General features: G+C 32.2%; 1 protein-coding gene across 3 annotated transcripts in view; it reads right to left on the bottom strand.

Moving 5' to 3' along the window:
* Positions 1 to 26,064, bottom strand: part of LOC129229568 (endonuclease III-like protein 1) — a 29,519-nt gene extending 3,455 nt beyond the window's left edge. For 2 of the 3 annotated variants that reach the window (XM_054863899.1, XM_054863897.1), the window contains exons 1-5: positions 26,023 to 26,064; positions 23,199 to 23,302; positions 9,327 to 10,251; positions 7,590 to 7,760; positions 1,417 to 1,682 (exon numbers count right to left, since the gene is read on the bottom strand). In XM_054863899.1, coding sequence (XP_054719874.1) covers positions 1,417 to 1,682; positions 7,590 to 7,760; positions 9,327 to 10,199 — 1,310 coding nt within the window. In that variant the 5' untranslated portion in view covers positions 10,200 to 10,251; positions 23,199 to 23,302; positions 26,023 to 26,064. Of the gene's footprint in view, positions 1 to 1,416; positions 1,683 to 7,589; positions 7,761 to 9,326; positions 10,276 to 23,198; positions 23,303 to 26,022 lie in introns of all 3 variants that reach the window. The other variant, XM_054863898.1, reaches the window with a different exon arrangement.
* Positions 26,065 to 26,085: the final 21 nt, after the last annotated feature.

Raw genomic sequence — 26,085 nt, 5'->3', positions numbered from 1 at the left:
TTTTCATATTTGTAACAATAAATAATTTTAATTAAAGATTCGATTCCAAAAAAGGATGCAGAGTAAAGAATACATAGTGTCGATTGCATGTGGAAATACACTTCATGTAATTTTGAGACATTGACACAAGTAAGCAATTTATCAAACAAAAACCCATCATCTATTGGTTCTCCAAGTTACATATTACTTTCTTAACAAAAATAATAAGTAACTTGGATATTTTTACAAAGCATAAAAAATAAATAAGTACCTTAGAGTTGAAATGTGAAATCAAATTAAACACATAAGAGGCCCAAATATACAAACAACAGCAAAAATTGTTTGCCAATGTACAAATGTGCTATTGTTCGCAACTTTGTTCATGATATATTGGGTTGTTCGGAAAGTCATTTCGTTTTTTTTGGGGTACATGAAAGACAGTTTTCGTATAATGAATAAATATTTTATTAAATTATATATTGGTCATTCTGGTCCAACACCTTTTGCCATCTTTCTGGCAGTAACATAATTCCCCTCTCATAAAAATTTTGGTCCTTGCTGGCAAAAAACTGGTTCAGGTGGTTTTTGACATCTTCATTTGAGGTAAAGGTTTTGCCATCCAAAAAATTTTGCAGGGACCGGAACAAATAGTAGTCGGAAGGCGCCAGATCTGGAGAATATGGTGGATGTTGCAGTACGTCCCATTCAAGCTGTAAAAGTTTTTGGCGAGTGACCAAACTTGTGTGAGGCTCCGTAAGGACATGGGGCACCCACACATCGAGCTTCGAGGTTAAGCCCATGCCTTTCAAATGGCCATAAACAGTCGAATTCGACAAATTTAATCTCTCACCGATCTCTCGTGTGGTTATTCGCCGATTTGCATCAACTAATGCCTTTATCGCATCTTTGTCAGCTTCGACCGGCCTTCCAGACCGTGGTGCATCTTCGACATCAAAATTGCCGGATCGAAATTTTGCAAACCAGTTCTGGCACTGGCGTACTGTTAACACGCCTTCTCCATACACATCCGTCAATTTTTTCTCGCTTGGACAGCATTTTTACCTTTTCTGAAATAAAAAAGTAAAATATGACGAAAATGCTGCTTATTGCTCTCCATATTTAAAAGGGCACCAACCAAAAACTACTGCATAGAACTAATAGAACTTTTTCACACACAAGCCTTGCAATATCAGCTCTCAAGACATATAATGGTTATGCGGCTTAAGTGTGAAGTTGGTTTCGAAATAACGTATTTAAGTCCTCTGACGGGAAAAAACGAAATTACTTTCCGAACAACCCAATACATTAATTATTTGTTATAAATAAAAAACATACTGCACATAAATACAAAGTTGCCTTTTCACAGGTGCAGTTCTTTTTATTATTATTATTATTTGTTATATGCACAAGACTGAAAAAATGCTAAAAAGTACTAACTTTGGAAGCCAGCTTTCTAAAGCTTTCCTTGTTTGTTCAGGCTCTTTGGTTGGCTTCTTCACCCAACCCAACCTGTTGGAAATCTGGTGTACGTGCGTATCGACCGCGATGCCAACCGTATCATTCCAGCCCACACTCATCACTATGTTGGCCATTTTTGGCCCCACGCCGGGCAGCTTACACAACTCCTTAAAAGTTCGAGGAATGTCGCTGCCATACTGGTCTTTGAGAATCTGCGTTGTTCGTTTGATGTATTGGATTTTCGACTAAAAAAGAAAAATATGAAAGTCAAGATGGTAATAATACAAGTGAGAAAAGAAAAAGGTTATTCCTTAAACTATGTGCAGAATCAAGATGGTGGGGAGGCCAACTGATTGATAACAAAATAATTTGATATTTATCAGCCGAAGTTATAGAGAACCATCTTACTGCATAGCAGCCTTTTTGTATTTATTGAAAAATCGAGAAGAATAACTACTTGCTAGACAAATATCCCATTCCAGGATCTTTAAAATTATGTTTTTCAACATAAACTCTAAATTATGAATTACTTATTGAAAACGGTCAAACTTCATACTTACTGATCCCTTTGTACATATCTATATAATGATTTTTGTACTAGTTTTCTTATACGTGTTATATATTAAATTGACAATAAACCAATGTTTTTGAGGGGGAAAAACTGAAATCCCCTCCACTAAAAGATAAAATATTTTGACGATATTAATATGACACATTGCTAAACTATAAAGAGTATAAAAACAGACAAATTAGCCACTTCAGCTATACAGGACAAAACTTCTAGTTCTCACATATTATAGTGGATAGTTGCAAATAATAATAATATGAATTAACTTATTAATTGGTCATCAATCGTTAAGCTTTCGACGGCTTTACAACACCAAAGAATTTCTTCATTTAATCTTATGAGGGGGCTGAGAAGAAAGGAATCATAAATACAAGTGTTTGCAATTTTCCCATACTTTTTTTTTCTATTTTTCTGATCTCTTCTACTAAGTACATTTTTATGCATTCAATTTTTCCTGTAAAGCAACATATTTTAAAAACACTAACCTGGGTGTAGCAAAAACATTTGAAGTTAATATCTTTTTGATAAATTACAGGGTTCTAACAAATTTAAGAATAATTCTTGCTCACTTCATCAAACCAATTCCCCCAGTGTTTTAAGCAGTGGAAGATATGAAGTTAAATAGTAAAAAAATAGAAATATAGATAAAAGAGTTATTATTATTATTAAGAGTTATGATGAGTAAAGCTACTGCTTTATTTGTAAGGATCTCTGCCTAGATGGTACTGATCCTTCCTAGACTTTCAGTCATAACATTTTAAAAGTCCTATCTCAAAATTTCACTCGTTCTCGGATCAATAATGTGTTTTCTAATCTCTCAAAAGAAAGTTTCCTTTTTAAAGGCACATAGAAAAAGATTTTATATACATTTATTTATCAATAAGCAAGAATTAAACAGATTGAATTTCATTTAAATATCTCTTCTTGTTAATAATTGTGGTGCTTCTATTATGCCTCTCTTTTCTCATTATGTGTAATTTATATCGCTCGTTTGGAAAAAAATTGCTACAATACGAAATTTTTGATTTTTTTGCTTTAAAGGGTTTCAAATGATGTTATCTTCCTTGGAAAATAATGAGATTTTTTGTTCTAATATTAACCACTGGAGAGCACAGTAAATTTACTTCTCTTACAGCAAATTTCTAGAAGAGCTAAACTTCAAACGCTTCTCCTGTAAAATTTCATTTCATCGTATTGTGGCACTCATTTTCCAAATGAGAGAATATGTTTTGTACGAATCCATGTCATGCTTCATTTGGTCTAATGTGTAATCTGTAACTTCAAAATTGTTTATTGTAAAAAAAAGATTGTATTTTGTTCAAAATAAATAAATATTCGGAAGATCCATCCCAAGCCGATAAATACAACAAAGAAGGAAGGTTCGGGGACCTCTGGGATGCTTAATTTGTAACATTATAATAATTAAGCTCTAATGCTTAATTTGTAAACAAGAACAAATACTTTTTTAAAAAAATTCTTGAAATTAAGTGTGAATGGAGCAAGAAGAAATAGTATATTTTTCTCCTGTTTAAAAGCCACACTTCTTTGTGACATTGGATCACATCTAAAGTGTTGGTTAAGTTATCAGAGGGCAGTTCTCAAAAGGTGGGAACAAAAAAGTTAACTTTGAGCAATTTCAAAAATTTTCAAATTTGACGTCAATTTTGCTTTTATTCTATAGTATGCATACCTAGAACACAATATATGAACATGAAAAGACAGCAGGTATTTGTAAAAAATGTTAATTAGCAAATTAAATCAGCAGTATGTAGGTAACATATTTTGGACATTGTTGTCCTGTAGGTAACGGATTTTGGACATCATCTTAATGTAAGTTTCACCATTTTTGACAATTGTTAATCTGATTTTTAACTTTTCCAATGAAAATTTTATTTACTACTTTTTGAATTTTGCAATTTAATAATAAAGAGGATATTAATCAAGTTCTTGAATGGCTATACATACTGCTCTTTACATATTCGCAACTCCAACAAACTATAGGGGGCACTGAACTCACTGTCTAATGGCGGACTTGAAAACTAAAACAAACGCACATGGTAACGAAGAAAATGCTAAAAGTGTTGTGATTTTTGTTCGTACGTATCATTTTTTCGCTTTATTCTTTTTAAATTAATTTTCAAAGTCTTGTGGATATTCTGGCCCACGTCGAAAGAAATGAGAATTCAAGAAGCATTACTAAACGTCAAAGATTAATGCAAACTACGTAGTCCGTAGTTCTAAGCAGCTATTTCCACGATGTTGAATTCGATATTTATCAATTCTTGATAAAACTAAATAATAATTGTGGCCTGACAAGAATAACAATTAATGCTAGAAAATTCAATATGACATTACAAATTGTTATCGAAAGAAGATGATACTTTTTTGCCTTGCTTGGCTAGCGCTTATTGTTTTCCATTTGTAGCCGAGTTATTTCTCTCGAATTCCCGAATCGGTTCATTTAAAAATTTTCTGTTTCGATTTTTCTAATTTCTGAACTACGATTTAATTGTGTCATGTTATGCAAATCATCAACAAAATTCTCACGGATATATGGTGGTAGTTTTCTTTTCAGTTGATTGACCATTATTTCCTTTCACTTATCGAATTCTGTAATCTTACTACCATTTTATCCACTCATGATAAAAATTAAAAATGGTTTAACTAAAAACGCGAAATCTCGCCAAGGCTACTTTGCTCGCACAATACCAAAACTATAACCCTAAACAAATTTGGCGAAACCTTTCAGCTGAGAATAAAAGGAATAAAGTAAATTCTTTCTCGGTTATTCATTTTTTTCTACGATAATATATTCAAGAAAATATTTTGCATACTGTCCATTCCAACTAAATGCTGCTGTAAAATATGGTAAGTTTAATTAATTTAAGATTAAAAAAACTCCCATATTCTTACAAATTCATACAAAACAATAGAATTTTTTACCTTGTATAACGTTATCCAAGTTTGTTAATCCAGAATTTTCGCTTTCACCTATTATTAAGGAAATAATGAAAACTAACATTATTTTGAGGAGCTCGAGAATACTACTAAGGGACGAATTAATTTCTGTAGCTGAAAACAAACTAAGACACATCGATTGCGTTAATAAATACTCAGAACAAACTGCCTGTGTTTACGTCAACAGACACACATGGAACGCAACGTGGCAAAGTTTTAGTTTCATTTGCAGTTTTGTAAATCACCGCAAGGTAGCGTATTCGAGCGCTGGAGTTCCGAATAATGATAAATAAAGTTAAATATAAGTTTTGGAATGATTTTGAAAAAGTTGATGAAAGGTAAAAAAAAAGCTTCAAATTAAAAATAATACAAATGTAAAAAGTGACATCAGTTTTATAAATGAATATTTTTTTAATGTCATAAAAATTAAAACAATGTCTAAAAATAATTATTGAAAAAAGAAATTCGTATTTCTATTTGGAGATCGTTAAATTACGTTTCGAACAGAAAGGAAAAAAAAAATTCTAAAATAATAAAAGAGGGGGAAAAAAATTGCTAGCACAGGTGATAAAGTCGCCAAAACTGGTGCAGTTGGAATTCCCCTCTGGTAACCTTTAGCTTATCGTACACTGTGTTGTCGCCAACGGAGTTTGCTTGGCGATTTTAGCGCAAAATGGCTTTCGTTCGATCATAACCAGCCATGTTTCTACTGAAATTTATGTATTGTTCAATGTGTAACGTATTAATTATGCAAAATACCAATGGATTAAAGAAGATAACATTATAATAACCTTTTTTATTGAGGTTAGAAGACAGTGGATGATCAAAAATTATGAATAAACGGACAGAATTATCGGCGTCAAGATCGTAACGCCATTTGGACATCTCACATGTATGTTTAAGAAAAATTATTTATCTTCTAAGATACTGCATAAAAGCTTATGAAAACACTTTTAAGCAATTAAAAATTGATTCTCAGGATCGATAAATACCTTTAAAACGAAAACATCATATACTTAGTTTTCAAATAATAGCATTGTAAAGATTGTAACTTTTGGACATACATTAAATTTCAAACTTACTTTTTTCTAAAATCGTTTACAAAGTAAATAATCTGTCTTTACTTTTGTTATTTGTGTAAAATATTAACAAAAAATTATTCAGTGTAAGATTCATACCTTTAATTTCTTTTTTGAAACGTATGGAAATAATTAAAAAAAAATTTTTTTTAATGGTACATTTGCTCAGTTAACGTTTTGGTATGTCCAAAATTGTGCCTTTTAGCAAAGAAAATATTTTTTTAAGGGCATTTGAAGAGCAATTTTTCCATAATTTATGTCAATTCTTGTCTCTATACAGTATTATAATTTAACTCAAAAAATTTTGAGTTAATTAAAATGAAAGTTATTTGGTGTTAAAGCTTCAAAGTTGAGGTCTGTGTTTGCTCCCACCTTTTGAGAACTGCCCCAGACTCATTGAAAGCAAACATGTTTTTTCACAACGTTTGACTCTCTTTAGTATTCAGTGTATTACCTTGATTCAATTTTGTGTAATTTTTAAGGGGTTGTTCACAAATGATGTCTGTCACCTTTCAAGGGACAAAAGGGTTGTTAGTTAGTGATAAAAGTGAATGAGGGGGAATAAGAATGACATCAGACATTTTGGTTGAAATACTAACATTGTGACAAGGAGAGCGGAGGAAGAAAGGTGAATAGTTACTTTGTGACTAAAGGCTGAGGGGAGGATATTGAAAAAAAAGTTATGTCATTTATAGACAGCCCCTTAATTCTTGATAGTTTTCAAGGAAACAGGGATTTTTTTAGGATTTTCAGCTTGAACTACAACAGAATTTTGTAATAAAACATGATCCATTTTACACCAGAAGTGTCTTTTTGAACTCATTTCCAGTAACTTTCTTTTAATTTCCAAATAAAAACCACATATTTTTTAGTTCCAAATATGACACATAAATTCACTTTGAAAAAAAAATGTTTAAAAATAGCTATAGGGATATTGTTAACTCTCCTAGCAGTAAACCCGAGTATACCTGAGCTGATCTATGGAGTTGAATATTGAGTGGGCGTGGTCCGCCGCAAGAAGCGTTAACACTGTAAAAAACCAACTGATAGAAATCTAATAAAAGAAACTAAAAAAAAAAAAAAGAGTTGAACCTTTGCTGCTGAAAAAATGGATCGTGCAATAATATGTATGAAGTCATTTAGTTTTATTTAATAAAAAAAAAATAGCAACCCTTGCACAAGTAAATTTAATCAAAATACTGTTAAATGAAAAAAACATCATTTTAGTCCAAACGGGGCAATAATTTAACCAATGCTTGTAACTGGTTTTATATCTTAAAAAAAAAGTGAATTCACTACTCTTTGGAAATCAAAAAAAAAAAAAAAAAGGAATGGGAAGGGGGGGAGCTAACAATATTTCTGTCTGAAAACAGCAGTCCTAGCAACCGCAATTAAGCTCTTAGTCGGTTAGTGCTCTTATCATCTACAACAAAATATCTCATACTTGGCAATGAGTTGAGAAATAGCTCTCAGCTAATTTCAAAAAGGAAAGAAGATTACGCACAATTTCAATTCTAATAAAATTCAAAACAGCAAGTTAATCATACTTTCCAAAAACCTGCCGGGTAGATCAATTTTCCAATTTTTTCATCAGGAGTCTTCAGAATATTATCCACAGTCAAACCATGTTCTATCAGACGCTGAGTTGCCGCAAAAGTCACTTCATCTCTTGTCTGGCTAGACAACATCACAGAAATCAGCGTCTGATAACGATGAACCTACAACATTTAGAAGAAACAAGTCAAGAGTGGGAATTGTTTTAACTTGTAAATACAACATATCTAAGATGTATGAAAAAATTATAAAAAAAATGATACATTTTTATACACATCAGGTTTCATATTTATTAATGCGTAACAGTTCCAACCCAAGTTTTATACTTTGCCTACAGGGGAGAGTTAAGAGGAATGGGATGAGGGTGGAATGGGACAGTTGCATTCAAACCAAAATGTGAAACATTATTTCTAGCTTGTCTAACAGATTAGACACAAGTAAAATTACTAAAGCTGGTACATCTGAGGGAAAAGCTAGAACTATTTTTCATTTTATTTCGCATAAATACAGCTGTCTCATTCCACCCACCCTCCTATTACTCCTAAAACTAATCTTTTTTTTTTTTGGAATAATTATAGTTTTACTTTTTTAAAGTTTTTACTTCTAAGAATTTCTTTAATACATGTGTTATTTTAATTTGAAAACAAACAACAAGTAAAACAATTAATTACTTATTCCTTTCCAAATCAATACTTCCCTCAAGATATACATAACGACTAGTAATTTATCAACAACAAAAGAAAAACTATTAAAATGCATAAATTTAAAAAGAAAAAAGCCATTTAAAGCTGGATATGATAAAATACTTTATGTATTTCAAAATATCTGAAAAACTTGGAAAATAGAAAAGGATTGAAATATCAAACATAGAAAGCAGTTTTCTGTGAAGCAAATGTTCAGCATTAGCATATTTAAATATTTTATATTTTTGATTTTATTTTGTATTAATTTTAGAATAAATAATGAAAAATCAAACATTTAAGTGCTTATTCTTACCTTAAAAATTGGGGAGCTGAACAAAAAATATATAACTATAAAAATATCAATTAACAAGTGGAATAAAATAAATTAAAAAAGTCATTCTATGCTGGCATACAATAAAATAACCTTCGTATTTCAAAATAAATGTAATATTAGCTTGTTGCAAAAGGATTGAAATCTCAAACACAGCAATTAAGTTTCTGCCAAGAAGTTTCAGTGGTGGTCATCAATATTATATGGTAATTTAACATTAAAGCATAATTACTACATACACATTTTTGAGTATGCATAATGACAATATTCCAAGAAAATATCCAGTAGATGATTGATAGACGCTACAATATTGCATTATTTTATTATTTAGGAGGATTTTTTACTCTTTCTTAAAAGAAAATTATATGCAAGTTCCTTACACTATACAGTAAAACCTGTCTACAACGATACAGTTGGGACCACGTAATAGACAGGTTATTGTTATCGACAGTATCGTTATACACAGGTTTCACTGTATACACATAAGGATGGTAGATAATTGAGGATCAATCTTTGATAAAATAATTTTACAGGGTTTTTCTTTCTTCAAAATTCTCAAAATAAAAGTATTTTTATTGAGATTGGGAGATTTGGAATAAAAATCAAGAGAAAGGCTCAAAATCTGGGAAATTCCCAGAAAAACCAGTAGAGTTGACAGGCATAAGTCCTGGAAATTATTAACTAAAATTTCCATACATTAAAATAAATTCACTTACTTCTGGTGTCACTCCTTTATCGGGGCACTCCTCACAGCCTAAACTATCCACTGGTGCAACATACATTTTTCTCATCTTCAAAATGTTCTCCCAGACTTCCTTCCAGTTATCAGGCTCCCAAGCAGCATCTTCAATGTCTGCAACTTCTCGTTTTATTGTCTTGGCTTCCTTCTCACTCTTAACGACATTTGTCTCACTTTTGACTTGTCGCCTTTTCCTCGGAGATTTAGTGGCGGAAATAGGAGCGCCTGAAGAATCCATATAAACATTGTCTGTGCCTTCTGTATCACAAATATTTATCTTAATATCAAACGGTTCGCTTTCAGTTTTGATACTTCTTTTCCTTGAACTTTTTAAAATTTCAACAACGGGTTGTTCTTTGTTTGAAACAGTATCATCAAGTGGTTCACTTTTAATACTTATCTCACAGCTTGTTGGTACTGATTCTGTTGCATTCTCATTCAATTCAGTTTTTATCTTTCTATTTCCACTTCTTTTCCTTGATGATTTTTTTTCGAGTTTTGAAGCAATATCTCCTTTAGCCACTATGCTAGTACCTTCGATTTCAGAGCTTTGAATTTTATCACTCACATTTACTGATTCTGCGTTATTGACGTCGTCAATATTGGTCTTCAAATCCTTTTTATTTGTTGACTTCTTCCTCACTTGAATTGCAGATGAATTAAAAACTTGTGCATTAATTTCAGTTTTTTTAAAACTTCCATTTTGAAAATTCTGAGCTTCAGGTTTAACCTGGGATCTTGCTCTGAGGGTTCGTACATTGGTCAACATATTTATGCAATGCAAAAATGTTTCTCGAGAGATAATACTTCTAGATTTCAAGGTGAGAAGTACTTTAGATGCAATCAGCATTTAATTTGTTGCTAATAAGAATAATATTTGGTTCTTGCATTTGAAGGGGTCACTAGAAAAAGAGTCAAAGTCTAATCTTCGAATAAAAAGAAAATGTAAATTTAATAATTAATAAAATGACAATGGAAAAAAGAAACAAGTTTTTAGCAGTAAATAATGTCTGATAAAATCGTGCTTAACTACAAACAATGCTACAAAATGAATCAATAAAACATAGAACTAAGATTTCATCAAAAAGTGGCATTAGCCCTTTTCCTAGTGGATCCCATTGTAAAAAAAAAAAAAAAACAAAGTATCTGCACACACAACTCAAAACTATCTGCAAGTAATTTAAAAAAATTTCAGTGGGTAGGTAAAATTTTCAGTAATGCAATGCTAGATTGTGCTTTCAATCACGTATTCATGAAAACAAAAGATTAATTTAATTAATTTATCAACAGATTTAGACTGAGCTGGCGGTGTATTTCATGTAAAATAACCATTGTTTAATTTTGATATTAATTTTAAAATTTTGAGCGAAGTACATATTTGCAGCAAATGTATGTGCGCATGGCGTGCACATCTATTTTCTAGCTATATGGTGGATCCTCATTTATATGAATATTTATTGTTGTACAGATATGATATAAATGTACTTATTTCATTAAAAGTATCAACTCCCAATAATTTCTGGCAAAGGCAGCACTTCATTGGCAATCCATGACAAGCTGGACTCTCATTTTAGTTCAAGGGTTTAATAAATCAACTTTGGATCCAGTTAACAGTATTTTATAGCTAGTAGAAGGGCATGAATTTCCAGTACAGCTGTCCCTTTTGCATTTAAGTTAGTGGAAAAGATTCCAAGCATTTGAAATATTTTTCTCATCTGCCAGAAAATGTTTTCTTAAACTGGAAACAAGAAATCGAGTTTATAAATTTCTCATAAATAGCCACCTACATGCTGAAAGGAAAACATACAAGTCAAATTTATTCAATGCTGTTTTAAAACTACAACATTACACATAAGTTTAATGAAGATACTGAAGAGACTCAAAAGTAGATACAGGCAGTAGTTGGGGTGTGGGAGGGAATATATATTCCCTGAAATATTTGTTTATTATTGTAAGAATAATGTAATTTTCATGCAAATTAGCTTTCCACCTTTTTTTGGAAAAAAAAATGCTTTTTTAATTAAAGGTGTCGTAAGTAATATGAACTGAGCTACTGTGGCCAAACAAAAATTTTCACCTACAGTATAAAAAGACCTGCGTTCCCTCATTTTTTTATTTTTTTTCCTACTACAGCACTGGATACAGGTATAATAACAACAAGACATTCTAAAAATGTACTTTAGCATTGTATAAGATAACGTTATAATTTTTGTAAAGACAAAAGGCCTGCATTGAATAGCGCAAACAACATAACAACAAAAAAACAATTAACTAATTCTGAAGAGCCAAAATTGTAGTTTAAAAGAAGTTGATGGAAAAATTGTAATATAAAAAATCATTATAGTTTAAATTAATCAGCAGCTGGTTATCTTTTGACAATTAATTGGTAATCTGCCAATTAGCTTATTAGCCCATCCTTAGATTATGAGAACTGAAAAGTTACAATACTTATTCACACAATGTCCATAATTATGACCTCAACATACAAAGTTAAGGAATAATTATTTAAAATTAGTTAATTTTTAAAGTTATGCTTAAATATGTAACTCATGAATGTATTAAAATAACAGCACTTTATAAATAAATCTTTTATTTCAAATTATTATCACACATCAATCCAAAAAAAAAAAAAACTCATAGAATCATTCGTTCTGCAGCCGGTAGTTTTAAGAGCTAATTTATTTACTAAGGTTTGAAATAATTTACTTACTGCATTTGATAAGTCAAAATGAATTATTCAATACAATATAAGTTGTAACGACAAAAGGATATGAAAGAAAAGAAAGAATTATAAAACAAAAGAAGAAATTGATAAGAAATTTTAAGGATGGAAAATATCTGACAAGTTGATTCGTTATATTTTAGTATGACAGTGTGACACACAATACAATTTAAAATGCATTTGTAAATATACAGTCAAATTCTGTTTTAGCGAACCCTGTTACAATGAAAATCTTGCTTAAACAACGACTGGTAATTTGGTAATTCCAAGTTCAAATTACCAAAGAACAATCTCAACATTTGTAATATTGGTTTTAAGAAATTTCATCACAGTATAATGATTTTGTTGTTCCCTTAGACTTTGTTACAGCGGGATTTGACTGTATACTTATCTCGCAACTATTGGCAGTTGGTTTACACATGGTGTTTTGTTACCTTTTTTTACGACTAATTTACAGAAAGTAGAAAAATAAAACATGAACATGTTGAATAAGTCATGATCAGTAATCACAGCAACTATTTTTTAAAGTCAATTCTTCACTTAGTGACAGATATCACAGTTAAAGGACAAGTGTTAAAAAATAAATAAATAAAAGACATTTTTATACCAACTTCAGGACTTCTTACAAACAAAATGTTAGTTAATCAATTTATAACTTAATGTGTAAGTATGAAGCAGCTCTTAATAATGCCAGCCAAAAAAAAAAAAAAAAAAATACTTCTCAAATCTTGTGTGAATTTGAGAGAGTTGACCGCATAAGGCGCTTTTCCTTTAAAGGTATGCATGTCACTTGATTTGGCGAGATGCTTACTTGCTAACTTGGCAACAATAGAAAAATTGCTTGAAGCAATTGCACATATCTACAAGCATATGTAGCCCTAGAATTAAGAAACTGAAATTGTTCAATGTCACCAACTACGAAATTTTTAGTTTGCAACAGTGATAAAGTAAAATTGCCAAAAATAAAAAAAATGTGCCAATTGGCGTACCTTTAACAGAAAAGTTCCTTGCATGCTTATATTCTGAATTACATTCTCTGCACTGCAGTATTAAAAAAGACAAAAGGATTTTAAAAGTTTTACGCCCTTAACTTTTTTATTTGTTCCTTCACTTATGTTTCCATCATAGTTTCAAAGTTTTTTTTTTTAAATCAATATTTTTATTTTTAACTGCTATACTGTAGCATAATGATTAGATGGGAAACTTTTTGACCAAATAAATATATGTAAAGGAAAGAGCTATGTTAGCTGCTTTTGCATCATAAATGCATAGTATACATGTTCTTTTCCTTGCGTTGAAGAAAGGGTGACTTGTAATACAAAACATGTGCAGGTAGTTTTCATTGCAATTTATACACAGCATCTTTGCATTGTTTTCAAGTATAATGAGTTAGTTAAAAAAAACATTAGGTGATTAATCAAATTAATTTAGTATTCTAACGTACGTTGAACAATTGCTAACAATTACGTTGGCCAATGGGGTGGTTTCCTTCAGTCAAAAGTACTACTTTTAGTCACTGAAGTTGATAGAATGAGCAAAAAAAATAACATGGACCCAGAAAATACTTTCATTTTCCCAACAGTTATTTTTTAATTAATTTTTTAAAATGTCTGATTTTTCAAACAAGGCGTGGTCTTTATTACGTCACAAATGATGAACTTAGGTGCGTATTCCATTGGTGCACTGAACGCTTACTCTTGTTCTCTACCACGATTCCACGTTATGATAATCAAGAAGCAAATTTAATATTGCGCTCTACGCTTGTTATCAACCATATCGTTGCCATACATGTGAGTAAAGAAGCGAATTAAATATTACTCTTTGCGCGGAATGCAACAGCGAATGGCAGTTCATCATTTGTGATGTCATGTGCAAAAGCATAAAAAATGAAATTGAGTCTGTGCACTGACTTAAATAATTTTTTCAAAATAGTAAACTTAGTCAAATTATTTAAAAAAACGGTCAAATCCCATGTTTTTAAGCATGCTCTTTCAGAAAAACATACTTTCAAAATTTAGGAAATGAACCTATTGCTTTTCTTTATTGGACATGCATATTTCTTAGCAAAATTTTCACCCAGAACACTAATACATTTTCTGTCTAAAAAATTTTGGCGAGACAGGCAAATTTGCACTAAATCTAACAGGTGATACTATATATCTCCATGCAGGAGAATCCTCATCGCATGCTGGAGTACTGGGAACTAAAATCCGACTTTTTTCGTAAGAACTATGTTGCGAGTTTGTTTTACGTTGAACATTAGTGACTAAAATCCGAGTTTTTTCGAACGATGAAAGGTTGGAGTGAGTTCCATCTTGTGATAATTCATCCGCAGATTCCTTCAGAAACGATGCCGCAGGTTCGAAACCTGAAGATTCTTCAGAACTCGAGCTCGGAGTGAATGTCGGGAACAGTTTTGACATATCTTGAACAGAAGAACTGACCTGAGTCAGAATTGGATTCAGTTTGAAATCATCATCGACTTTTGGTTCAGCATTTGCATCAGCCGGAGAAGACACGCAGGCAATTGAAGGTGCGGGCATCTGAGGATAGTTTATTTCAACAACATCTTGTGCTTTTATAATCTGATTTAAATCTTGTTTAAGTTTATCAGCGATTGAAAGGTTTGGAAATATTTTGAAATTCGCACTTGAAATCGAAGGATACAACTTACTGGTTATCGTTTCTTGTACCTGTAAATAATCGTCACTTAATGGTGAAGCATCTTTAGAGGGAATGAGAACAGATGATAAGACAGAACATTGGTTTACAGGACCCACAGATTTTTCAAGTTTCTGTTTCCAAGCTTTACTATGAAAGCTATTTACAGGTGACAATGATCTCACAGAAGGACAGCTGGTGTTTGAATCAGCAATTGAAACAATTTCATTAGATTTAACAGAGGGATAATCAGATTTACAGAAGTTTTTGCGACCATTTTGAATTTTAAGGATTCTGTGTAGATCTTGGTCAGCACGAGCTTTAATTTCATTTGGAAGAGTTTTTTCTATACGTGAAATAGAGTTCGATATTTTTCCTTTAGTGTACAAACCTACTTTATTGGTAAGTCTCTGCGAAGTAAGATATCCAGAAGCAGATTCTACACGTTTCAAACACAAACGTTGCTGTTTCTGGGCAGGTTTTTGTTTACGTTGTTTATTAAATTTTGAACATGATTTTTTCTTGGTATAAGTCTTTTTGCCTCCATCTTTTTGCCTTTTACTTCGAGTTTCATAATTTGAATTCATTATTTTTTTAATTTAAAATTTTCAATACATATTCTGGAAAGAAAATGAAGAAACAAAAGATTAAGGAAAGGAAGAAAATGAAGAAACTAAGCAATAAAAAGTTAAGAGAAACTGAAAAGAATCGAGAAAATAATATTGTTATGAAAATATAGGTTAGAGTACATGATGAGCAACAAAGAACTTGGTACTTATTCAAAGCTTTTGCAAGAAAATATATAGTATTCAAAGAAAAAAAGACTGCCATTTCTTCCCAGCCAAAGACTACTATTCAGCATGTGTCTGAAACCTGATACCAAATATTAATACAAATACAAAAGTGACGACCAGCAACAGGCTCTGGGCCCAGCTAGACTGGTCCTAGTCAATTTACAATCCCCAGTGAAGATCAATGGCCCTCTTAAAACTATCTACTCCCTTGCTCATCACCACCTCTTCCGGTAAACTGTTCCAAGGTTCCACTACCCTGCTAAAATAATAATTTTTCCTAATATCCATGTTAGCCTGAGATTTAAATAGCTTAAAACAATGACCCCTTGTCCTGTTTTCAGTGCTAAACTTCAGCCCCATAACATCTTTCATTTTAATAAATTTAAACAACTGAATCATGTCCCCTCGGTCTCTTCTTTGCTCAAGACTACATTTTTAGCCTTCTAAGCCTGGAATCATAGTCTAAGTGAGAAAGTCCATTTATTAGCCTTGTAGCTCGCCTTTGAACCCTTTCCAATACATTAATGTCTTTCTTAAGATAAGGAGACCAAAACTGAACAGCATACTCCAAATAGGGTCTTACCAAACTTCTATATAAGGGCAGAAGAACTTTTTTAGATTTATTTGAAGTAGATCTATTGATAAACCCAAGCATCTTATTGGCTTTGTTGCTAGCAATGCTGCACTGTTGGCTAAACTTTAAATCCTGAAATTTAAATCCTGAAAATTTAGCAGCTGAATATCAGAACTTCTCAACATTCATTATTTTCAAATTTAAAATTAATTATAAAGTCAAAAGTCATGTTCACATGATGTCAAATTCCAGTAATTTGTTAATCCTTTCATCAGTTTGCATTAAAATATTTTGAATTCCTAAAATAAATACATTTTCTGCATTAGCTTGAATGTAAAAATGTGCTTATTATCCCCTCCAGGTACAGCGCTTAACAATTATCTGAAGAAAACAGTATAACTTCTCCAGGGGTAGATCCAAACAGAATTTTCGGAGTGGGCCATTTGGAAAAATATGATGCTTTGGAAATTTTAGAATTTTTTTAATATCAATGTAGCCTACCTTTTAACCAGAGCATTTTTTAGGAATTTTCACTAGGCGACACAAGTTGAACACAAAAGCTGTAACTTTCCCAATAATTTTCCTCTTTTCTTAACAAACGTGTGCATATATCATCGCCTCAAAGTGGTATTCCTGTAATCAGTATTGTTAGTTTCTGAGACGACTGTATAGGACTTCTGTTTTAAGAAGAAGCCGATATGAACCAACCGTAAGTATAATATTAACTCCAAAGTAAAGGGGCCCGGGGGTTTCAGCTCCGAAAAAGTTTTTGAATTTGTAGTCTTAAAAACATTTTAGACGATCTCTGGTAATGTTAGGGGAGAAGAGGTTCGGTGGCACTCCCCTGCATATTTTTCGAAATTGTAGCTCTAAGGTAGCAGTTTTAGACGATTTTTGATGATGTTAGAGGGAGGAGAGATTTGAGGGCCCATTAAAGGAAAATTTTCTGATTTGTAATCTTAGAAAAGCATTTTAACTGTCTTTTGTAATATTAAGGGCTCAGGTGCAATCTCCCCCCCCCCCCCCATTTTTCAAAATTGAAACCCTAAAAACGCAAACATTATATCCAATAATGTTAAGAAGAGGGAGGTGCGGGGATTCTTTCTAATTATCTTTGGTATAAACCCCCTATTTGGGCATAACCACCCCTGAGAAAATTTCAAGGGGAGGCTAAAAGGAAACCTAAAAGAAAAAATATAAGAGGGTGCAGAACTTGAAAAAACCGATTTTTTTTGGACACCCTAATAGTAGTTATTTTAATCTCATTCTATCGGTTGAAATATCTTCCTTAGTAACGCATCCAGTTAGAAATATCTAATTTTGACTTAAAATTTACAGGAACAAAAATGCAATTAAACATGTTGTTAAAGCATTTTTCTTACCCAAAAACAAAATAATTAAGTTGGCCCATACTACATGAAGAGAAGGTTCTGAGGATTTTTACTGAAGCAGATATTGAGGGAATAATTTTTGATGAACTTAATAAAGACAATTTAGATGCAGACGTAATTTTGAGATGATTTTTATGCAGTTATACGATCCTAAAAAAAATATTAACTTTTTAAAATTGAAATGATACGTAAAATTGTTTTCTTGCTAATTTCCCTAGCTTACAAACAAGAAGTTCAAAGTATAGAAAACTGATTAGGGAAAAAATTCAGATTTTTGCTCCGAAGACACATTTTAAAGTCACAATAGAGTTGTATTTTGAAAAGGCTTATAAAAAAATGTATTTTGAGCAGTAAGTACTGTAGATCTAAAAGACAGGTTTCAGGGATCTAGGAAAGTTTGATGTCTTCATAATGGAGAGGGGGGGGGGAGGAAAAGAAACAGGAATACCTAAATATCTATTTTGTATGTGCTAAGTATTTATTTACATTCAGTTAATCATTACCCTTCTCCCCCTAAGAGATAAAGATTGCAAATAAGCCTCCAGAATGCTTTGCTATAAACGGGTACAACAGTATGAGCATTTTTTTTTTTTTTTTTGACGATTGCAATTGATTAATTGCATATTATTTTCCTTCACTGAAAGTATTTGACATAGCAGACCTGGAAATCCATCATAACAGAAATGAAAATTTTCTGCATTTATTAATTTCCTCATTGCAATTCTCAACCACTCTTAGTTTCCAGAATTACATTTTGTATGAAAGATATAATTTTTTGAACCGCAAGTGTTTACAGGTATGAAAAATAAACAACTACTCATAAGGAATTCTGAAATTTCTAGTCCATTTCTGTTAAAAGGAAGACACACACTGATAACTCACAAATAAATTTCCCCACATACAACCTACTAGTGTTATAAAACCTAATTGTGTGATTGTATAGGTATCATTAAATCCAAAATTGGTAGAATGTAACGATTGGAGTACAATTTTAAGATATAAAGACCAGAGCAAAGAATAATAAGAGAAATGTACCAATTTTCCAACTGATATGAAAAAATATGGTGGTCTATAATAATTAGCATCTTGTTTTTTTTTTTAATTTGCCCAATTCCTAATACAAATTTCCTTTTCAGAAAAAAAAATATTACACAACAATGATTTTTTTTTTTTTTTTAATGATCAAAGCAGTGTCAGAACAAAAACTGAACACATAAAACATTAAGAAATATATGAAATAACAAAATACCAAGGCCATATCCAGAATTTCTTTTCGGGAGGGGTCCGGTTTCTCTTTTCGCACATTGTATTAGCACACACACACACACGTTTTTGTCTCATTTTTTAACGATCTCCGCTGTTTTTATTTTTATTTCTTATTATTATTAATTAAAATTATAGTGAGAAAGTTAACAGGAGAGTGGCCCTTTAAAGGTGATGTTGAATATCCATAATTTTAGGGGGTACAGGGGTTTCTCTCCCGGGAAAATTTTTGAAAAATAGATATAAAAATCTATTTTGAGGCCTTTTATGGGGGTAATTGAGATTACAAAAATATGAATTAAAATAGGCAAACAAAAAATAGCTATGTGAATCTTCAATGGGCAGAGTTTAAGGAAAATCTAGCGAATACGGTTAGGGATTATGTTCCTTTTAGGAGAAAGGGTGTCAACACTAAAATTTGGCCAATGTGGTTCTCCAGGGAAACTAAAGACGCTCTAAATTACAAGCAAGCTGTTTTTCATAGGTTTAAAGAAACAGGTCACAGTGCAGATAGGCTCCAATATTGTAAGGCAAGGCATAAATTTAAGTATTTGGTACGGATTCAGAAAAGAGAGTTGGAGCAAAGACTGGCAGATAACATAAACAGGAATCCCAAGAGGTTTTTCGCATACGCTAATTCGGGGAAAGTTCGAAATAGTCATATTGGGCCACTGGTTGATGAGCACGGAATTTTAATTCAGGACGATAGTGATATTGCTAATGTTCTTAATAACTTTTTTTCGAGTGCTTTTAACGATAACTGTATCTTAACAGTTGACACCAACAAGACACAAACTATAGTACAGCTTGAGGACTTTGTATTTTCCAGGGATGACGTTTTACTTCATTTGAAAAAAATTAAAGAGACTAAGGCTCCGGGGCCAGATAATATTTATCCGAAAATTTTAGTTGAATGTGCAGAGGAATTAGCAGATGTAATCGCAAACATTTTCAATGCTTCTTATAATTCGGTTACAGTGCCAGAGGACTGGAAGCTGGCTAGCATTACACCGCTCTTCAAGAAAGGGTCTAAAGGGAGTGCGGGAAATTATAGACCTGTGAGTCTAACTTCGGTGGTTTGCAAAATTTTTGAAACATTGATGAAAATTAAGATAGTAAATTTTCTAGAGACTAATAATCTATTGACTAGTTTTCAGTACGGTCTCAGGAAAGGTAAATCTTGTGCAACTAATTTATTACATTTCTATGACAAAGTTACCATGGCTTTGGACAATAAGAAGCCTGTAGATGTTGTTTACATTGATTTTCAAAAAGCTTTCGATAAGGTACCGCATGTTGCTCTACTTAGCAAATTAGCTGATATAGGAATAGGAGGGAAAACTTTCATTTGGGTAAAAAACTGGCTGACCGGAAGGAAACAAAGAGTAGTTGTAAGGGGAAATTATTCTAATTGGAGTGAAGTCTTAAGCGGGGTTCCTCAAGGATCAGTGTTAGGGCCTGTTTTGTTCATTGTCTTTATGAACGATATTCACAAAAATATTTCTGGGAACATGAATTGTTTTGCTGATGATGTCAAAGTTATGGCGACTGTAGAAAATGATGAACAAGCAAATCAGCTGCAAGAGGATCTAGATCATATTACGGAGTGGGCTGATAAATGGGGTATGGCTGTTAATGTTGGGAAATGTCAAGTGCTACATTTAGGGCATGGAAACAAGTGTACAAGTTATTATTTGCAAGGTTCAGTCATTAGTCAGGCAGACAAAGTTACTGATCTGGGGGTCTTAATAAGTCAGGATTTAAAGTTTAGCCAACAGTGCAGCATTGCTAGCAACAAAACCAATAAGGTGCCTGGGTTTATCAATAGATCTATTTCAAATAAATCTAAAGAAGTTCTGCCCTTATATAGAAGTTTGGTAAGACCCCATTTGGAATATGCTGTTCAGTTTTGGTCTCCTTATCTTAAGAAAGACATTAATGTATTGGAAAGAGTTCAAAGGCGGGCTACAAGGCTAATAAATGGACTTTCCCACTTAGACTATGATTCCAGGCTTAGAAGGCTAAAAATGTACAGTCTTGAGCAAAGAAGAGACCGAGGGGACATGATTCAGCTGTTTTGTAAATTGACTAGGACCAGTCTAGCTGGGCCCAGAGCCTGTTGCTGGTTGTCACTTTTGTATTTGTATTTGTATAATAGTTGAGTTCACAAAATTTATCTTGAAAAATATGCAGCAAAAACCCGAGAACCGTGATCTTTGTATTTTTTCACAGGATATCAAGGAACTGATTTAGGTAATCACACTAGCCTAATTGGAAACTAGGAGCCAACCTTTGGGGAGTCCCAAAATTGGCATACTGTAAGTTTTATAAGAGTTTTGGGGGAGGAGGAGAAGTCTGCCAAACTGACCAGGGGCCTGACTTGGTTCAGGACGGTCCTGAATTGAACTGGAAAGAGATCAGGAAGTCCTAATAAGTGCCTAAATTTCAAGTATGCTTTGCAGCTAATGAGAATTAGAACTGCGCAGTCTGCATTTCTTCAAAATTTCACTCCTTTAATAGTTACACAATAAAGAATTAAAAGCTTTGTTATTTTCCTTTCTGGAATAAGAAGGGGGGGGGAAACTTTCTTCTGTTTTACATTGCAAAACATTTCGGGTTTCGGGGGGAGGGCGCCTCCCTCTGGATATGGCCCTGCAAAATACATTTCTAGTTTCATAAGTGGGCAGTTCTCAAAAGGTGGGAGCAAACACAGACCTCAACTTTGAAGCTTCAACACCAAATAACTTTCATTTTAATTAACTCAAAAATTTTTGAGTTAAATTATAATACTGTATAGAGACAAGAATTGACATAAATTATGGAAAAAATGCTCTTTAAATGCCCTTAAAAAAATATTTTCTTTGCTAAAAGGCGCAATTTTGGACATACCAAAACGTTAACTGAGCAAATGTACCATTAAAGAAAATTTTTTTAAAATTATTTCCATACGTTTCAAAAAAAATTTAAAGGTATGAATCTTACACTGAATAATTTTTTGTTAATACTTTACACAAATAACAAAAGTAAAGACAGATTATTCACTTTGTAAACGATTTTAGAAAATAGTAAGTTTGAAATTTGATGCATGTCCAAAATTTACGATCTTTACAATGCTATTTTTTGAGAACTAAGTATATGATGTTTTCATTTTAAAGGTGTTTATCGAGCCTCGGAATCAATTTTTAATTGTTTAAAAGTGTTTTCATAAGCTTTTATGCAGTATCTTAGAAGAAAAATAGTTTTTTTTAAACGTACATGTGAGATGTCCAAATGGCGTTACGATCTTGACGCCGATAATTCTGTCCGTTTATTTATAATTTTTTTATAATCCACTGTCTTCTAACATCAATAAAAAAGATTATTATGATGTTCTCTTCTTTAATCCATTGGTATTTTGCATAATTAATACGTTACACATTGAACAATACATAAATTACAGTAGAAACATAGCTGGTTATGATCGAACGAAAGCCATTTTGCGCGAAAATCGCCAAGCAAACCTCCGTTAGCGACAACACAGTATACGATAAGCTAAAGGTTACCAGAGGGGGATTCCAGTTTGACAAATGTAGTTAATCGTCAGCTGCACCAGTTTTGGCGACTTTATCACCTGCACTAGCTATTTTTTTTTCCCCGCCGCTTTTATTATTTTAGAATTTTTTTTTCTTTTCTTTCTTTTGGAAACATTATTTAACGATCTCCAAATAGAAATACGAATTTCTTTCTTCAATAATTTTTTTAGACATTTTAATTCTAATGACATTAGAAAAAATATTCATTATTAAAACTGATGTCACTTTTTACAATTGTATTATTTTTAATTTGAAGCTTTTTTTTAACCTTGCATCAATTTCTTCAAAATCATTCCAAAACTTTATTAAATGTAAGGAGCAGCATGTATAGCCATTCAAGTATTTCATTAATATCCTCTTTATTATTAAATTGCAAAATTTAAAAAGTAGTAAATAAAAATTCATTGGAAAAGTTAAAAATCAGATTAACAATTGTCAAAAATGGTTAAACTTACGTTATGATGATGTCCAAAATCCGTTACCTACAGGAAAACAATGTCCAAAATCTGTTACCTACAGATTGCTGATTTAATTTGCTAATTAACAATTTTTACAAATACCTGCTGTCTTTTCATGTTCATATATTGTGTTCTAGGTATGCATACTATAGAATAAAATCAAAATTGATGTCAAATTCGAAAATTTTTGAAATTGCTCAAAGTTAACTTTTTTGTTCCCACCTTTTGAGAACTGCCCAAGTATCGAATACATTTAGGGTCATTATTTTGTGTTGAATACGATATTTCAAAGTTCCACCCTTCAGACCATTCCTGCTACTGTGCCACATTAATTATGCTACTGGCTCAATTACAGATCTTTTAATACTAAATAATATTTTAACACTAGATTTTAAAAAGTATCAAAAATCTTACTTTCAAGTCAGAAAATCCTTGTAAATGGTGAACAGTTTACTTCAAAAATATTTCCATTAAAAGATGAAGGCAAAATTCAGAAATTCTTTGGGTAGAGTCATAAACTAAAAAGGAAAACAAAAAAACATGTTGAAAAATAATAATAAATATGTACATATTTTCAAAAAGAAACAACTCTAAAGCACCTAAATGCAAAATTGCAATGAAATATCGAGTTTTGATGACATTAACTCATTATTTTTCTTTTTTACATTAAACTCTTAAACAAAGCCTTTCACATGTTTTTAAAGTATGAGGCCCCATCATTTAGAATGGACCAGGAGATTACATTCAATACATTTCATTGGAAAAAAACCAACGAAATACGTTACTGTACAAAACTACACTGTATGGGTATTTACCCCCTCCTCTGCTCACCTAAATGACTGGCCTGAAAATATGATAGGTGGAGAATATAACATTAAAAATGTTTATGAAAACAAAAATATTTCATTTCTCATGGGTTTCTGCGGCAGAAGAATCATTTTCTATGCTGAAGGTTGTGGGTTCTACTCCCATCGATTCCCCGAGTGTGATTTTCTTTCTTTATGCCATTTATATACCTTGTGTTGTTTTGTAAGTCGGTAAACATTGAAAAGCATGTTGCACTTCATGGGCGGATTTAAGGGGGGGGGCAGAGGTGGGCGATGCCTCCCCAGTTTTGGGAGGACTTTATGTAGCAACAACATATCTTCCAAAAAATTTTTAAAAAATCATTATTTTTTCTTTTGACTAGTTCAGAAGGGCATGGGTGGATTTATAGGAGGGGTTACATAGGGAGCAATGCCCCTCAGTTTTGAGAAGACTTTAAATAGTAACAACACATCGTCCAAAATCTTAAAACAAAATAATTATTTTTTTCTTTTTTGAATAGTTCAATGAAAATGAAGAGAATAGCGAATGTCCTTTTATGATGGGAGAAAAGAAAAAAAAAGAACATTAAATACAAATAGTCAGCTGTCACTGGGGTGCTGAAAATATGCCTAAATTTACTATTTTGGACTGAAAACCATTTGGGCAAGTATAAAAATAAAAATATAGGCTAAACGAGCTATGCATTCAGCTGCAACACTTATAATAATTGACAATTATTTTTAAATTAGAACCTAAAAAAAGGGAACCCCCCACCCCCATTTGCGCTAACAGAACGATCTACTTGTTATGATTTGTTTTCTTTCTTTTTAGAATGTTTATTTTCAATTTGCGTGATTTCAAAAACTAGATATTTTGTGTTGTTACAGACGAAAGATTTTGAAGAGCCTTCTGAATTCACAAGTTCAGATTGGTTGAATCGTAAAATTCCTTTAACCGTAAAAACTGACGAATTTTGCTTAAAAATTACAAAGATCTGCAGGTAAGAGTGAATTACATATAGGGCCGGATTTGCTTATAAGGTAAACAAGCTATAGCTTTGGGCCACTGCTTTGAAGTGGGCCCCTAACTCGTAAAAAATTGCATGATTAGTTCCATAAAAAATGGAAAGTGCTTGAAAAAACTAATTTCAGCATTTCTTTTAAAGTATTAACTTACATCATAAAGCACATTTAAATCATAAAACTATTTTTAAAAAAAATATTTGTCTATGTTTTCCCCGAGATTTTTGTCTATCCAATTAATCCTTATAAGGCTTCAGAATGCAGAATTTCATATCCATTTTACAAAATTTCCTTCGGGGGAGAAACCTCCGGACCCGCTAAATTTGGAGATATTCTATATCCCACTTAAAAGGGAGCCTTGTGTCACTCTCTTGATACCAGTCACCTCTCTTAAGGTCAATTCAAAAAGGACAGCATGAAAACACACAGTAATGAAAACGACACACAAAAAAGCAAAGCATAGACATATGCATCACGGGAAAACAGACCAAAACATGGGGGGGGGGGGGGGAATTAAAATGTTGCTAAAAAAATCCTGCCCCCCCCCCCCCCAGGAACTCCGTCCTAAATCCGCCTATGTGCACTATTACTGCCGAGTTATTAGCCACCTTGAGAGGTTAAACACAAATCAACAAAATTTTCAAACAACATAAATGTTTTTCACCCCACTCTGAACTTTGTTTCAACTATGATTATAAATTTACCAATAGGACTAATCTCAACTACAATTATCACTACATGGTTACCAATAAAACCATCCCACAATATGTCAGAATGCAGCATTGAAATTTTCGGGGGGGGGGGGGGGGTTCTCTTTTGGGGGTGGGGAAGTTACTCTTTTCGAGATACTTAGGGCGGGGGGAGGTGCGCCTTTGCCTTAGGGGTGTGGGCACCCGAGTTTTGAAATATTACAGTAAAGAATTCATTTTATATAATATGAATACATAAATTAAATACTTCTTAATCTATAGTCTAGTAATCATTTTTATCAGTTTCTACTTTAACCACATCCAAAACTCAAAAAAATAAATAAATAAATAAATGACTAAAGTACTTTTGTCATTAGTAAACACTGATTAGTTTTGTGATTACTTCACTTTCCAACATAATTAAAAACAATATCAGAAATATTTTAGGGTTCCTTGTTTTTATTTTATGAAATAGTTAATATCACCGTCTCTCGCACTAAGAATATATTCATCTTGATATAAAGAAAAGTGGAAATAAGAAATGAAATAATATATAAAATTCAACAAATTAAGTATCAATCAATTTTTTTAGTTTTAAAGTTAGTTTCAGGTAGGAGCTATATCATGCTCTTTTCTAGATTCACTCTGTGTGTGTGTGTCCCTTAGTACATTTATAAATTTATATCTAATACATCAAATAAAATTAAATATTAAACTGACACTACAACGAAACATGAGTTCAGATTTAGAACCAAAACCATTCTTACGTAATGTTGGTAACTG

This window comes from Uloborus diversus, chromosome 9, assembly GCF_026930045.1.
Source record: "Uloborus diversus isolate 005 chromosome 9, Udiv.v.3.1, whole genome shotgun sequence".
NCBI classification, from domain to species: Eukaryota; Metazoa; Arthropoda; class Arachnida; order Araneae; family Uloboridae; genus Uloborus; species Uloborus diversus.
This window is presented reverse-complemented; position numbering and strand designations above follow the sequence as displayed.